The 14,591-nt window shown below is 44.6% G+C and overlaps 1 protein-coding gene across 6 annotated transcripts in view; it reads right to left on the reverse strand.

Moving 5' to 3' along the window:
• Positions 1-1,579: 1,579 nt before the first annotated feature.
• OSBPL5 (oxysterol binding protein like 5) overlaps positions 1,580-14,591 on the reverse strand; it is a 141,586-nt gene continuing 128,574 nt past the window's right edge. For 5 of the 6 annotated variants that reach the window (XM_075094595.1, XM_075094594.1, XM_075094593.1 and 2 more), the window contains exons 16-22: positions 12,467-12,556; positions 9,531-9,667; positions 6,698-6,883; positions 6,019-6,157; positions 4,723-4,840; positions 3,963-4,065; positions 1,580-2,925 (exon numbers count right to left, since the gene is read on the reverse strand). In XM_075094595.1, coding sequence (XP_074950696.1) covers positions 2,790-2,925; positions 3,963-4,065; positions 4,723-4,840; positions 6,019-6,157; positions 6,698-6,883; positions 9,531-9,667; positions 12,467-12,556 — 909 coding nt within the window. In that variant the 3' untranslated portion in view covers positions 1,580-2,789. The remainder of the gene's footprint in view (positions 2,926-3,962; positions 4,066-4,722; positions 4,841-6,018; positions 6,158-6,697; positions 6,884-9,530; positions 9,668-12,466; positions 12,557-14,591) is intronic. The other variant, XM_075094598.1, reaches the window with a different exon arrangement.

Raw genomic sequence — 14,591 nt, forward strand, 5'->3', positions numbered from 1 at the left:
GGTAGGAGCAGGAGGAAACCACGCTAGGAAATGGCCCGATCCCTGCCTCCCCACCCACAGTGCACGTGTCGCCGCTCCCGGGCTGCTCGCTGATCAGGAAAAGGTGGGGCGAAGGAGGGAAAGAGGACTTTTCCAAAACTGCACAATGCCCATGACCGGTGGATAGCTGGGTTTTCTAAAGCCCTGAAAGGGTTCTCAACTTTTTCGCCAGCAGTTGTTGCTCCTAGAGAAATAACATTTCTGGCCATGATTTTCCTCAAGAATACCTTTCATCCTCCATGTGCTCGTAAGTGGCATGTACAAACATTCACCTCCACATGTTGTAATTGGATTAAAACTAATGGCACAAAGGTTTATAGATTGTTCCTTTTGGGATTATTTTTTAATCCCCTGTGGCAGCAGCAGTAAATGTTGGAAACACCTCCTCTGCTAATGCATAATTAGTTTATGTAGGTCAATAGACTCTTTCTTTGAACAGTTCTCACGGTAATGGCATTTGTTTTATTTAACTGCACTAACAAGTCCTGGTAAAATCCCTGCGGGCGCGTAGTTTAGTAAAATGGAAATGATCCAAAGAATTTAAAGCATTTGCTTTACACCTAGGGAAGGCTTCCTGTTCAGCACTGCTACTCTTTCATTTAGGTGGGCTTGGGGATTCTTTTTTTTTTTTTTTTTTAGTAACTATTTCTCAGTCCCAGAATACATTTGTACCCAAGAGATGCAAATATCCCTACAGAGAAGAGAGGTTCCCGTTAGCAGCTCAAATGCATGGTCCCACCAGGGGATGTACGTGATAAGGATGGCTGCGCAGACAGGCCAGAGGTGTGCGGACTTGCTGAAGCATTCAAAGGGATATTTAGGCAGGAAATCAGCAGACATGTCTGCACAGCATTAGGAGCCAACGCTTTCAAGGTGCGTATGGGACTTTTCATAGCCAGGCAGGCATTATTGTCAGCTGCACGTTCTTTCACAGGCAGAGGTCAGAGGCACTCCCCTCACCGAGGCTACACCGCATGTGGCACAGTTCAGACTTCCTCAGAAAGGAGTTACTAGGATGACATCCTTCAAAAAGGCACCCCATCTGGATTGACAACCTCAACATTCTTCAAGGATGATTCCTCGGGGATGAAGAACCCTTTGGTCTTCTGGACACTCGCTAGTAATGAAATCACTGTCACCCGTTATTTTCTGTGGTCTCTTTCTTGAATGTCAGCTTCTGGATGCTGGCTCTAATCCTCTCTGTTCGTGTCACTATCTATTCTCTATCATGAAGTTACCTCCTTAATATAAAGGCTTTCTAAGTCCAAGACAAGTCTGTATGACAGTGAAAATCAAGGCAACCACTTTTCTTTCTGTTTTGAGGAAGTTGCTACCATTAGAAGACATGAACAATTTGAGCCAGAGTGGTATCAAAATGCTAATGCCGGTCTAACTTATGGCCTGTGTCTGAGATTCCTGAAGGCCTTTTCCTGTAGCTTTTCCTCTAAAAAGCAGGGCCTATGAGTTGTTTACTTGTAAAATGCTATAAAACACAAAACCGAGTTCAAGCACACAAATAATTTCTCTGATAGACTGCCACTGAAAGTTGTGTGTAGTTTTATTTCAACATATCCAGCACAAACAGGTTTCCCCTAACTGGGGAATATGACGAGGAATGTACTTAAAAATTCGGAAACATTTACATTGAAAGATAGCCCAGACTGGCACCACCACTAAGTCTTTTAAGGCTGTATATATAGCAGTACTTACCACTTGGAACTACTTCAGGCCAGAAAAGAAAGGCTTAGTATTTTCCGCAGTCTACAGAAAATATTGCAAATCCTTAAAAAAATGGTGTAAAGTAGGAAGACTATAAACAGAATTGAACAATGCAGTGGCAAAACCCTTCCTCCTTCCTGACCTTTCACAAATGAATGTGCCTACAACCGAACACACGTACACCTATATTGCTCCTGTCCTCACCTATCCTGGGCAGTGGATTCCTCTCTACAATGCCAGTGTGTGGTATTTTAAAACAGCCATATAGCAAATAATAGTAATAATAATATTAAGTGACCAGGTTTGACAAACAGGCATGTCTGACGTTACACTCGAAGGGCCCGGTCCAGGACACCAGTCAGCTCCCTAACCGAACAAGGAGCTTTCACTGAATACTTCCCATTTCCTAAAGAGGAATGGCTCTAGGAAATTGTGCATATTTACAGTTCCTGTGGAATGGAAAATAAAACGCATCCTGAGGTCCCATTCTGTGTGTGCTGACAAAACAGATCATGACTTAATATCCCGGGGGTGGATCTTTTTTGGACCAAGTGTGCTCCCTCCCATAATTAAAGGCAGCCAGGCAGGCACCGTGGACATCAGTTCTTTACAGCTCCCCAGCTGCGCTCCCTCACTCATAGAGCTATGAACCAGGACGGCGTGACCTTTCTGAAATGCTGGGGTGTTTACTGATTTGGGGGTACCAATACTTCTGGGTAATTATTAATTGCATCAGAAAATGACAAGACATAGAAAACAAATTGCACAATTAAAGCTACATTTGGCTTCAGCATTAAGGCCCGTACAGGTTAAGAGGTCCTTGAAGATGTACATGTAGAAGGCAAAAATGACATAATCTGCAGGAACAGAGTTTTGCAGGTTCCTAGGTCCCTTTCCAAACTTGTTTTTCAACTTTCTTCCACCTCTGCTGTGTTGGCTCTAAAGTGCTTTGGTGCCTCGCTGGGCTCCTTGCGTGAGTGGCTCCCCCCTCCTGCAGCCAGTAACCATTATTGCTGCCAAACGTAGTGATTTTATTTGAAGACATAATTAATGAATAGTTGACACGTAAGAAAGATGCAGAGGAGAAACCAACAGCGAGAGTCCAGGAGGAAGCTTTCAGGAGAGACCTTCCTGTGGAAGGACTTTTTGTTCAGCGCACTGAGGTTTCTGGAAAAGAAAGCGGTGTGTTTATTTGGGTGTGTAGGGAGGCGTGCATTCACACATGTGTGCGTACCCCGAGCTTCCACACTGGGAGGGATCCCTGTCCTTCAGAGACACCCTCACAGGTACAGCGCTGTGCCCCACAAGCTTTACCTCCCCCCTCTTTTTGACAGAAAGATAAGTACTCCTAACTGCTGCTGGATCGGGCAGAGCATGCTGGTTGGTATGAGAAGGTGTAAGGGCACAACCCCCCAAAAATCTCTTCATCCAGCACCCACTCACAAAACCTATGCCATAACCTTCCCAAATACAAGAACTTGCCCTGTACAACCCCAAGAGCAGCACAGAAAAGCTAAAGCCATATCACCGATGGCTCCGGCATCTCGAAACGGTGGGCTTCATGTGTGATCCCACCACAGCAAAGCCTCGGCAGGGCTGGATAATGCTCCTTATGCCGAGGGGAATCAGCAGGGCTCCCTGGAGCAGATGTAGCAGTTAATACTTCCCCTGCCCTCCCCACAGGAGTCTGCAGTGCAAAGCCGTTTGGCAGCAGCAGGTTAAGCAGGTGTGCTCACTGCTTACCTCAGACAGCAACTAGCATTCTACACAAAAAGCTGGATTTTAGTGCTTTTCACCCACAGAGCCCAGTTTTCTGACCACACGCAAGCAAATTCACAACATACTTGATGAGAAGGGAGACCCCGCACCTTCTTGCCTAGCAGAGATTTATTCATAGCCAGGACCTGGCCCAGCCCCTCCCAACTTCTGCAGCTGTTTTGCAGTTGGGAGTGCCAAGAGATGCTTAACATGCTGAGGTGATGCTTTTTGCCCCACAGAGTCTTAAGAGGAAGGGATTTCCTCACTGTTTCAAGTAGGGGATAGTTGTGCCTTTTTGGTGTGTTAATAGGTTACCTATTGAAACAGCTGTTAACTGCATCCCTACAGCCGATAGGGATGCTCCAAAGGCTGCAGTGGAGGAGTTAAATGCCGCAGGTTACTTTTAGTCCATTAAGATCATTGATTTGATGAAAGAAAATGGCTACCTGTGTATGTCCTGTTGGGCTCTCTGTAGGGACAAGACGGCTGAATGAATTTCCTTCAGGTGATTCATTTCTTTCCCGCACTGAGCACACAGGCTTTCAAACCCTGTAGCAAAGTATGGAAGGACATTATGTCTTGCATCACTATCTTTGGTGGTGGTGCAAAACACAAACCAGGTTCACCCAGCAAGTGGCTGGCTCTGATAAAATTCTCGCAGCCCGGGGGACACTCTCAGGAGGAAACTTGGTGAGAAGGAGGCAGGGGACATAATCTTTCACTCCAAAGACACAGGTCAATGGAGCAGGTCCTATAACCCTGGCCTGAGGCCCCTTCTTGGCTCTTGGGAAGCAATTTTTCCAGCATCCTCCCCAGCTGAGGCATGGGAGGGGAGTGCTCACACCTGCCCCATCTCTGAAACATTCAAGGTCACCTCCAACAAAGACTGAGAAAGGGAATGAGAAACATCAATTGGAATATCAGTATATTTTCCAACGTGTTCATGCCACCTTGTACCTGCTGGAATTACAGTGTACTTTTGCAACGTGTGTGTCAGGAGTTGGGAAGCCCATGTTGGCATGGATAGCACAAGGCAGAAAAAGAAGAATGTATGGAGAACAGAAAAGCAGAACATTCTCTGTGTTTGCCTGTGGGCTATGGGCCCATGGCATTAACTGGGCTGGGAAATGTCCCAGGGCTGGCTCAAGGAATAAGGTACCGAGGGGAGAACATTAATGCCTGACCCTGTGATACCCAAATACTTGCCATCATCATCTGAGAGCTCCTGTACCGACTCTGGTGTTGAACAGCTGCTTTCTGTATTCTGGCTGTGGTTGGACGGCTGATCACTGGTTTTGCGGCGCCTGCAGTCTTTGGCAGACCTCTGGATAAAACAGGGATTTAAAGAGACTCGGTCACTGTCAAATTGAAGACTCTTGTGTTTGGCTTTAGACAAGCCAGACTTTGGGGTGCTGGGGAATATCTGTGAGATTGCAAAGTTTGATTGCTTTCTCAGCGACTCCTAGTAGTTGGACTCCTGGCAGCTACTTAAGGATATTACACACATGCCCTGAACAGAAGCATTTCCTCAAACGATAACATCCGTTAGACACACATCCAAGTTATTCTTGTTGTAGCTTTAACTAACACATACTAGTGATTAACCTTATAGTTCTTTTGCTGAGTTGTGTACCCACCAACCAGATATATAAGAGAAAGGATGCCAAGAAGAAAAACTTAGAATCAAACTTCCTGGGGAAGATTTTTCAGAAGGTGTCTGAAGGATTTAAACATCACAGAACTTTTACGCCTAATTTCTTGATGCACTTTGGAAAGTTTCTCCCCACCTCTCCAATGGGTAAACCAAACATATTGATTCAAACTTCTCACTGGAGTGTCTGAAAAGCAGTGATGAACCTCGACTGTCCCACTGTTTCAGAGATGTTCAGATTTGGGGTATTACAAAAGAAAAGTCTACATACCTAATAAGATAAAAGTTCTTCAGTGTAATATGGGTTATATCCAGCTAGTTTAGCAGTTCTACATTTACAATGCATTTTATGAATGACATATATTACTCCAAAGATGAATGCAATGAAATAAGCAAGTATCATCTCTGTTTAAGGGAAAGGATGGAGAGAGGTTTCTTGTTTTGTCTGAGAGGAAGTAAGTGATAAGGGCAGATGGAAAGACCAAAATTGAAGTTGCAGGATCTCTGTTGTGTAGTCCAAAACCTTGCTCACACCCTTGCTATGGGAGTTTTTCTGCTTTGCAAACACTAAACAGTGAGGATCAGCTCAGTCACATGCAAAACCCAGCATGAGTCACTGTCACTAACACTGGGTGAAAGAAAAACACCAAAATGGATAGGATATGTCAACCAAGAATTATAATTATTTGGAGGCAATGATGGTATAATATTGCAAGTCTAGATTCATAAGCTGTATTTACCCAAAACAAACCTTTCAGCCTATGCTGCGCTTACATGAAAATGCTGCAGAAAAGGGCTCTGTATCTAAAGAATCATAAAGAATATTACATTACCAAAATCAGGCTTTTTACCTTGTGCCGTGTAATTTGATTGTTTATGCATGTTGTTTTGTGGTTTGACATCCTTGTTGACAAGTGTCTTTCCATGGTCTGAAGTATCCCATTCTTCTCAAATTGGGCAATGTCGTTCAAAGGATCCCAAGGTCTTAAACTTTAGAGACCAAAGGAAAAAAACATCAGAAAAGCAAGATTCCCACAGCAGGAGTGTTAAGAGCGATACACTAATTCCACATGCATCAGAACAGGCATTCATCCCTGACAATAACCCAAATTTCCACAGATACAGCGTGAGGAGTAACAGATACTTCCCCCTACATTCACAGTTGCTAGCAATAAATGAGGGGGTTCAGCCTCCAAAGGTTTCACCCTTCTGGCTAGGGGAGGAGAGCACAGTTGACAACTCTGCACGCACAGTGCAAAAAATCCCTGCTAAATGATACCACACTTGATTGCAGCAATAGGGATTTGTAGCAACGGCAAGGCACATTTTCCATTGCCAAGCCCTCATTTCCAGCTATTCCCAGTTAGTATCAGGAGCATGTATTCTAATAACGACATGGAGCTCAGAAAGAGCAAGCCCAGGGCATAGTTGGGGAACAGCAGGACCTGAATTACAGGTCTGTAATCTTGCTTGCATCCCTGGGGACTCAAGCAGCAAGGTTTGTTCATAATCCCCAATCCCACCACTCACTCCTCGTATTTGTAGTGCCATTCGTTAGTCGTGGCATCGTGCCGGAAGAGTAGTGGTTTCCATTCTGTGCTGTTCTCCCTCCGCTCCCGGGCAGCATTCCTCTGCTCCTCTTCCAGCACAGATTTTTCCTGCGTCGCCTTGTGTTGATCGCCTTTGTTTATTGCACTTGTAACATGCTGCCAAAGCCTAGAAATAAACAGGGAAGCAAGTTAAACCACCTTTAAACCAACAGTGCATTCTGCCAGCTGGAGCCTTAGAGCAGACGCTTTTCTGGTCTATTGATACTCCAGCGGAAATGTAACAGGATTGCTCAGCCTCAGTTTTGGCTTGTATATTAAAGTAACATCATGAGAATGACAACAGTGAATGCTGTATACAATGATCTACTGAAGAACAGGGGAACTCTCCCTTAGATAACATCACCTACAATTTCATTAAAATCATCAGTGCTGTCTGTGTGAGTTACAAGATAGTTATGCTCAATTCGCTGAGGCCAGTGGCCTCTTTAGAGGTGATTGATGTATAATAGAGAATCTGTTCTCTTCCTCGCCCTTTCAATCACTTATGTTTAGGAGCCTTTGTATTAATGTGTATCCCTGAAACAAAGGCATTGGAAAACAAAATCATGTGCATGGCTTGCAGCTGTACATGCAATGTTTTACTTCAAAATAGGATCAGCAACCAGATCTGTAGGAAGCTAATTCAATCTGCAAGAAATGGACATGTACATGTGCTCACAGACTGCAAGCATGAACACAGGCTTTCACTGGCACTTGCTTTCAGCTGCCAAAAGATACGTGATCTGTCATATGACGTCTCAGTGAGCCTCCACCCAGAGGAGAGGATCTGACTTTTACTAGTAAGAGAAAAATCATTACCTTTTCTTTCACTAAAGCCAAGCTGTGATAGGCCTCTCCACAGTTCCTCTAATCAGAGCACTCTAATCTTCATTTCAGATTGGAAATGCTTCTGAGATTAGCAGCTAGCCCTCCCAAAACATTACCAAGTGGTTTAGCAGTTAGAATAGGCACTGGAGATCCAGGCTGTTCCAGTATTCCCAGCTCCACAAAACACCAATCCTCCATTCAGAAGATGAATACATTGCTGCATTTAATTTGGAGCCTGCTGTGAAGCTCTTAATTTAAAAGGGATACTGATGCTTTCATTATATTTCTATCACCGTACGTTAACACAACACTTCCAAAAAAGCAGCCTCTTAGGTAATTAACTGAAGGCAGAGGAACACTTTCCTGTCCTTTTTGTCACGTCACTCCCGTTTTTCTGTGCATGGATCTTTTCTCCCAGAAAAAAAGGAAGGAAGCTCAATTCAAACAAAGTGATGGGGGGGGGAGGGGAGGAGTGAAAATAACAGCCTGAGCAAATACTGCGGTGGCAGTAGTGTAAAGAGTCAGTCCTAAGGAATGCAGCGGCATAAAGAGCGAGACCTCTAATTCTAAGAACCTCAGAGGGACTCGCACAAAATTATTTGACAAGGAAGGGCAAATTACTCCATCAAGAGCTGCATGTGTCAGACAATGAGACCCTCCGTGGTGAGCTGCATAATGGTATGAGCTTCAGAGACTCTCTGGCATTTGTGAAAATAGGTGATTTTCAGCACTGCAGGAAAGACTAAGCAATTCAGGCAGAACACAACCTGGATTAGATGGTATTTTATTCATGCAACTGTCAGCATAATAGAGAGCTTGGTGGAATGTCTGTTAGGGATCTCTAGAATTTTTCCTTTTGCCTCCTTCCCCTGGACGCATGTATCGTAATTAATGCATGTATCATGATTAATCTCTGATGTAGCAAAGGGATTCAGCTCTGGCAGTACCCTGGTAAACACAGAAATGGAGATTCTTTGTCCGCAAGACAGAGATTTCTCTTCTTTAAAAGAATCTTCTTCAGAAGATTAACAGAGAAATACACTGTGGTCTGCTCTGCTCTGTGGCAATGGCAACTGCATGACTATAAGTTACAAATACAGACGTTATTGGCCATAACGTCCACTGCTGTCCAGAACAAACCAAAAATTCATGTGTTTTTATTTTCATGCAATCCCTTTCTTTACCCATGAAAAGGGGAATCTTCTTAGTGTGATGTGATGCAACACCAAAATTAGACGCCCCAGGGAAGTAGCCAATGTAATGCAGAGCCAGGCAGCAAACTGCACGTACTGGCTTGGGATGTTAGCTGGTACTGGCTAACCGTGTTGGCGACATGGCAGGACTAGTTGGTTTGAAGCCAGGTCATGTGCCAGGACTATATTTTTAGGTAATTTAGCTTACCCTAAAAAAACTGGTGCAGACTTCATTGGAGATCTCAGCTGAGATTATGAGGCAGGGTTAAACATCTGTTTAATTACGTTCTTTCATAAAATCCTATTATGTGGTTCAAACTACTGCTCTGCTCATGCCAGGACTTTCCACATGATTCTTGCACCTAGTTTAAGAGCCTGTGGTTGAAACAACCCTTCTTAACAAAACATCCAACCTCAGACTGACATCTTGCCCTTCCATAAAAAAACTGCCCTTCCAGCAGTTACAGAGACTCCATTCACGATCTCTGGAGTTCAGGGAGAGTTGTTATTTTAGCAGAAAAAATGTAGCCTCCACTATTTCTCAGCCCAGTTCCCTGGTTATTTCAGAGCTATACTTCATGGAAATACTCCAGAGTTAATAGACTGGAAAAAAAACAGGTAAATGGCTGGGTAATATGTGCAGGCAAGGAAGGTCACTGCCTTTCCAGGACTGTGCTGAGGAATTGGAGTCTTCCGATTGAAGTCCTGCTTCCAGCAGGGAAGCGGCAGCGAGACGTTCCCAGGGCTCCTCACCTCTCCGACTCAAAGTCTGTCTGTTCCTCAAACAGCACAATATGGCGCTTCAGCCTCTGCCTCCGTACTTCGCTGGTTGGGTTCCAGAACATTTCTGCGTTCCCGTTTTTCAACTCATTTATATGCACTTCCCCATCCTGAGAAGGAAAGTTAAGTGAAAAGGTTAATGACAATCAGAAACACAAGGCAGAAAATAATCCTGACAAATGGAAGCTGCTTCCGGATGATGATCAGGGATAGGGCTTGGTTAAAAGGCTTCTTTCCTCCCCTATCCCATTAAATCTCACTGAACACTTCCTGAAAGTTTCTAAAATGAATCAGGCGAGATATGCCCGGAAACACTGTCTGAATTAATCAGAGAAGAATTAGAAAGGGACCTGGTCCCTTTTGTTAGTCTTGTTCCCAGACAAGGGTACTCACAGAAGCCCTAAGGTGCTCTTCTTTCCCTACTATTCCTCCCAGGTACCATCCAGCAAATATACACAAGATCCCTAACTCCTTTTCCAGTCTGTCTTCTATTCCTCAATGCTGAATTCTCATGCAGAGCCTACTGGAATACCATCCTCTCTAGAAAAGAGAGCCAAAGCTGAGATATTCTTTTTTTTATTATTATTTTAAGTTTAGCCAGGTTTTTCTACTATTGCACCTGAATTTCATTTAGCACTTCAAAATATCAGGGGTCTTTCATCCTAATTCCTTGCCAATTTACTTGGCAACCAACTATTAAGCAGCACTTCTCTGATCTGAGGCTGGCTAGACAATATTGTTGTGCCCTTTCTTAACTAAGCTGCTTCCCAGGTTTGCTCACAGATGCAGCAATGCCACAAAGCCAGACAGGGGAGTTTACAGAGCATATAGTGAACAGCATGACATTGGCTGCAACTGGAATGAATCAGACGATTACAGCTGCTGAACAGCATGTGCATTGGTGCCATTCAGCTGCCTGGACATGGCATGAGTATCATGCAAACCTCATCTAGGTCATGGCTATCAGCTTTTCCCGTTGCTGCCTCATTTCTTTGCATCCCAGCTGCTGCATTTCTTCCCCTGCCACAGTCCCTTGATGCATATCTTTAAGTCCACTTCCCACATCTTCAGCTGTGAAACTCCCTCAACCCTGAGGGACTCTCATCCCTCCTCAAAGTCTCCCTCAGGACTTCCTCTGCCATGTTTTCAGGTGCCAGTTCCAGGACAGATGTTGGGTCCCCAAGAGCCCCCCAGCCGTGGACAGGAGGAGGTAAGCAGGCATTTCCAAACATCGCTACATGCATCTCTAAGGGGCATATATACAAGCCTGCAGCTGCTGCTTTGATCCTGGGGCTGAGAAGCATTGGGATTTGCTTCCCTTCTTTATTCAGGTGGGTTTTCAGGTCCTGAGGCAGAGAATTAGCCTTTCAGCTGTGAGGGTTTCTGTCAGGAAACTAGATGGTGCCAGAGAAAACCCTGCAGAGCTCAAGAGAGCAGGCCAATACTCTCAGCAGGGAGGGAGGACAAACATCGTCCCTACTCTGTACAGCAGATACTCTATTCACAGCACGCAACTGCAAACAGGGGCTTATGGAGCCACCCTTTCAAAGCCATTTAACTTCTTTTATACATAATTCTAATTTTGTGCAGCACAAACAGCCAGCACAAAGGACAATGGCAGAATAAATTATTTTCAGGCTGATGAAACCCTAACACAGAAAGCTGGAAGCTGAGCAACATGCAACCATGTGGCTCAGCACCTCAGAAGAGCCACTCGATTACATGCTGTCATGGATGGTGTTCACAGGACCCACTGCAGACAAGGTACTCCACAGTTCAGCACAACTCACAATTGCCAAGGCTCATCCTGCAGGAAAGAGAGCTCAGAATGGAAAAGCTACCCAGGAACAGGGAGCAAATCTCCTTGTCTACATCTAGAAAGGGCAAATCTCCCAATTTCAAAATGGTCATTAGCTTTTTATGTAAAAAGACAGATTGTCTGAGCGGAGGAGTCCAATAACAAAGGCTATGCTGTGGTTAGGACCTCACTACAGAAAGGGCTTTATCCAGGCACATTTCACCTGACCTACTTTAAATACTTGTCTTAGGATGAGATAAATCTTGTCTCAGGAGTGACAGTTTCTGTGGAGTGGAGAGGGAACATAGGTCAACCATAACAATGTCTAAATGTAGCTGAGATAAATACCTAAGTGTCCAGCTGAAAGCCAGGGCTCACTGCTTTTGCCTCGGTTACCAGGAGTTCCCAGCCAAAACTCCAGTCTACATCCTTCACCACGCAACTTTATTCTTGCTGGATTTTGGCTTAGGGACGCCTTTGAATCATTCACTTGTGGATACTAGGTGTGCAAAGGTGCTAGCTGCTCTGCTGACTATTCTGAGCTGCCCATACAGATAGACCCTCACAGAATCTGTCTCTTGGTCCTTCATCTCATGAACAGAGGAATAGCCATCTTCTGTCATAAAGGTTTACTGTGAAAATAATGAAATTTAAACCCTGTGAAGTTCTTCCCCAATACTGCCATAGCTGGAAAAGTATTAAACACAAGACAAAAGGAAGCCTCATGATTTTCACAGACACACATAAGCCACACTATGTCTGCTGCCATCAGTGCTTATCCTAAGCCTGGGAACCTAAGTACAGAGCTCCTGGCTTTGATGGAAACCCACTTCACCAGTCCCAGCCTTGGCCCTGGCTCTGGGAGTGCAAGTGTTAACTCGAACTGCAGGTGGATGGGACTACTGAAGCTTAAATGACCTTGAGAGGTGTGGCCATGGCCAGGAAAGCTCTGCTCACCTTTGCTCCCTGGGGATGGCGGAAAGACGCAGGACATGGGCCCTCCAGAGCCCCGGCTCCAACGCAGGGAGCCTACCAAGGGCTGCCCGTCCTCCCACGCACCCTGCTGCCACGCGCACTTAAACTGTCAGCAACTTAGGTTATTGTATGTTACCCAGTGTCCACTGAGACTTGCTAACACTTCTTCTCCTGATTTAATCTTCCCAGAGATTTGATTAATGCTTGCACTGCCACCGAAGAAGGGCTGTCAGGGGAGAATAGAAATAGAAAATATGATCAGTCTAGTGAGAACTGGAAGGGAGCCAAACACAGTCATGCAGCAGGAGGGAAGGGAAGTGCAACCTGCTTGATTTCCAGTATTTCTGGGGAAAGGCAGAATTAATTCTAACACAGATTTTGACTGTCTAGCATTGTGCCTTCCTCCTTTTGTTTGCAATACCAAAATCACTGTAGGAGCTGCAGGAAGAGAGATAAGCCTTTAGGTGCATTACGTTCAGCAGTGCAAGGCCTCGCCTTCATTGCAAATAAGTTTACTGTCAGCTAGACATCAGCATGAGTATATGTGGGCAAGTCCTTCCTATTGTCCAGAATCACATTACCATTTGCACCCTCACACTTGCAGCCTTATCCAAGGAAAAGGAGCAGTGCTAATGCAGTTGGTGACTTTTCCTGCTTATGGGACAGCAACAGCAGTGTGGCACTGCTGATGGCTGCATCTGCATGAAGTCTCGAGCCTGAAGAAGCTCTCGTCAGCAGCAGACAAAAAAAGAAAAAGGGTATTTCCAGAGTCAAGGCAAAGATTCTCAGAACAATGGAAAATTCCCCTCACCTCCTGCCTGCCAAACACAGGAAACAGCAGTGATAGAGTGACCAGCTCTTCCATTCATACCACACAACATTTCTTCAGATGTTTTAGCAGCTACTTTCCAATAACGTTTGTGCAGGGGAACTGTTTTTTTTTTTTTTAATAACAATATAAAACCAAATTTCCCACAACACTCATGGAAAAAGAAATCACAAGTATCTCAAGAATCACTGTTTGCAATCCAGTGGAGAACTGGTCCATATCCAAATTAATAACAGAGTTATGGGGTTAACCTTTAACTTCTCAAAATTCTACTAAAAAAGGCGGCTAAGAGATATTCAAAGCAGAGCATGTAATTAAGCCATAGGGACCTTTCTGAGTCATGGTTGGACTAAGCATATTGTTTTCAAGCCAGAAAAGAAGAGCCTGCATTTTAAGCTCTGAAGCATTAGAGATGACCTGACCAAAGTCAGGGGAAGTCAGCCATTGGCCTCAACGCAGTATATCAGGTCTATGGAAAGAACAGGCTTTACAGACAAGTATATGCAAATGTCAAGGAAATATATGGGGCAACAGTTCACTTTGTAAGGGCAAATAAAGACAGACAATTGTATTGCCCCAAGAAAAACACAATCTGGAAGAAAGACTCCCCTAGCTCCAGTAATTTCTCACACTTATGTTGGCTAAGACTGCAACGCTGAAGTCCTGCAGGCTCTCTGTTCTCCATCTTCCATTTTATGCCCAGGCAAGAAATTGTTTGTTGGAATAAAGAGAAATGGATGTTCCTTAAAAAGCAAGTTAACTGTCTAAGAAAAGTTACAGGTCATCACTTTCCCTCCCAAAGTTTAACACATATTAAGTATAGGAATGCTCAAAGATGTCTCCATTTTATGAGTGTACCATAAATTTGTATCACCAGGCTTTCTAGGGGAGGGAATAGCTACATGAACAAGTAAGTACAAGTCAATGACATTGCGGCTTGTCAGTGTGATAGCCACTCAAAATTATCTGCCTGAAAATGGGCTCTTACCCTCTGTCAAGGCAAGGTCCTGTAGCCTTGAGAAACACTAGGTACAGTTCATTGTAATACCTGCAAGGTAAGAGTATGTATGTGATGTCTGCTGGAGAGCTATGCTGAAGGTCCACGTCCTAACTTGGCTCAAGTAGTTTGTGCGCCTCATTGTATTTTGCAAGCAAAATTGTACCTTCCTAAACAGTAGCCACAATGTCATTGGCAGACATTCAGAACAGAGTTTGGCCAGTAGCCAGCTGGCTGGCTGTGAACAAGTCATGTGTAAAACTCCAGCTTCCTGTGTTCAAATCGAGTTGCACCAGGAAAAACTGGCTGTAGGATGTTGCCTTCTCTCTGGGTGGGCCACCCCGTGGTGCATGCATACATTGCTGATACATAAATGACCAGGTGTGTATGGTCAAACCTTGCCTGGAGCACAGGGCAAGCCTGAGACCCATTCAA

This window comes from Phalacrocorax aristotelis, chromosome 5, assembly GCF_949628215.1.
Source record: "Phalacrocorax aristotelis chromosome 5, bGulAri2.1, whole genome shotgun sequence".
Taxonomy (NCBI): Eukaryota; Metazoa; Chordata; class Aves; order Suliformes; family Phalacrocoracidae; genus Phalacrocorax; species Phalacrocorax aristotelis.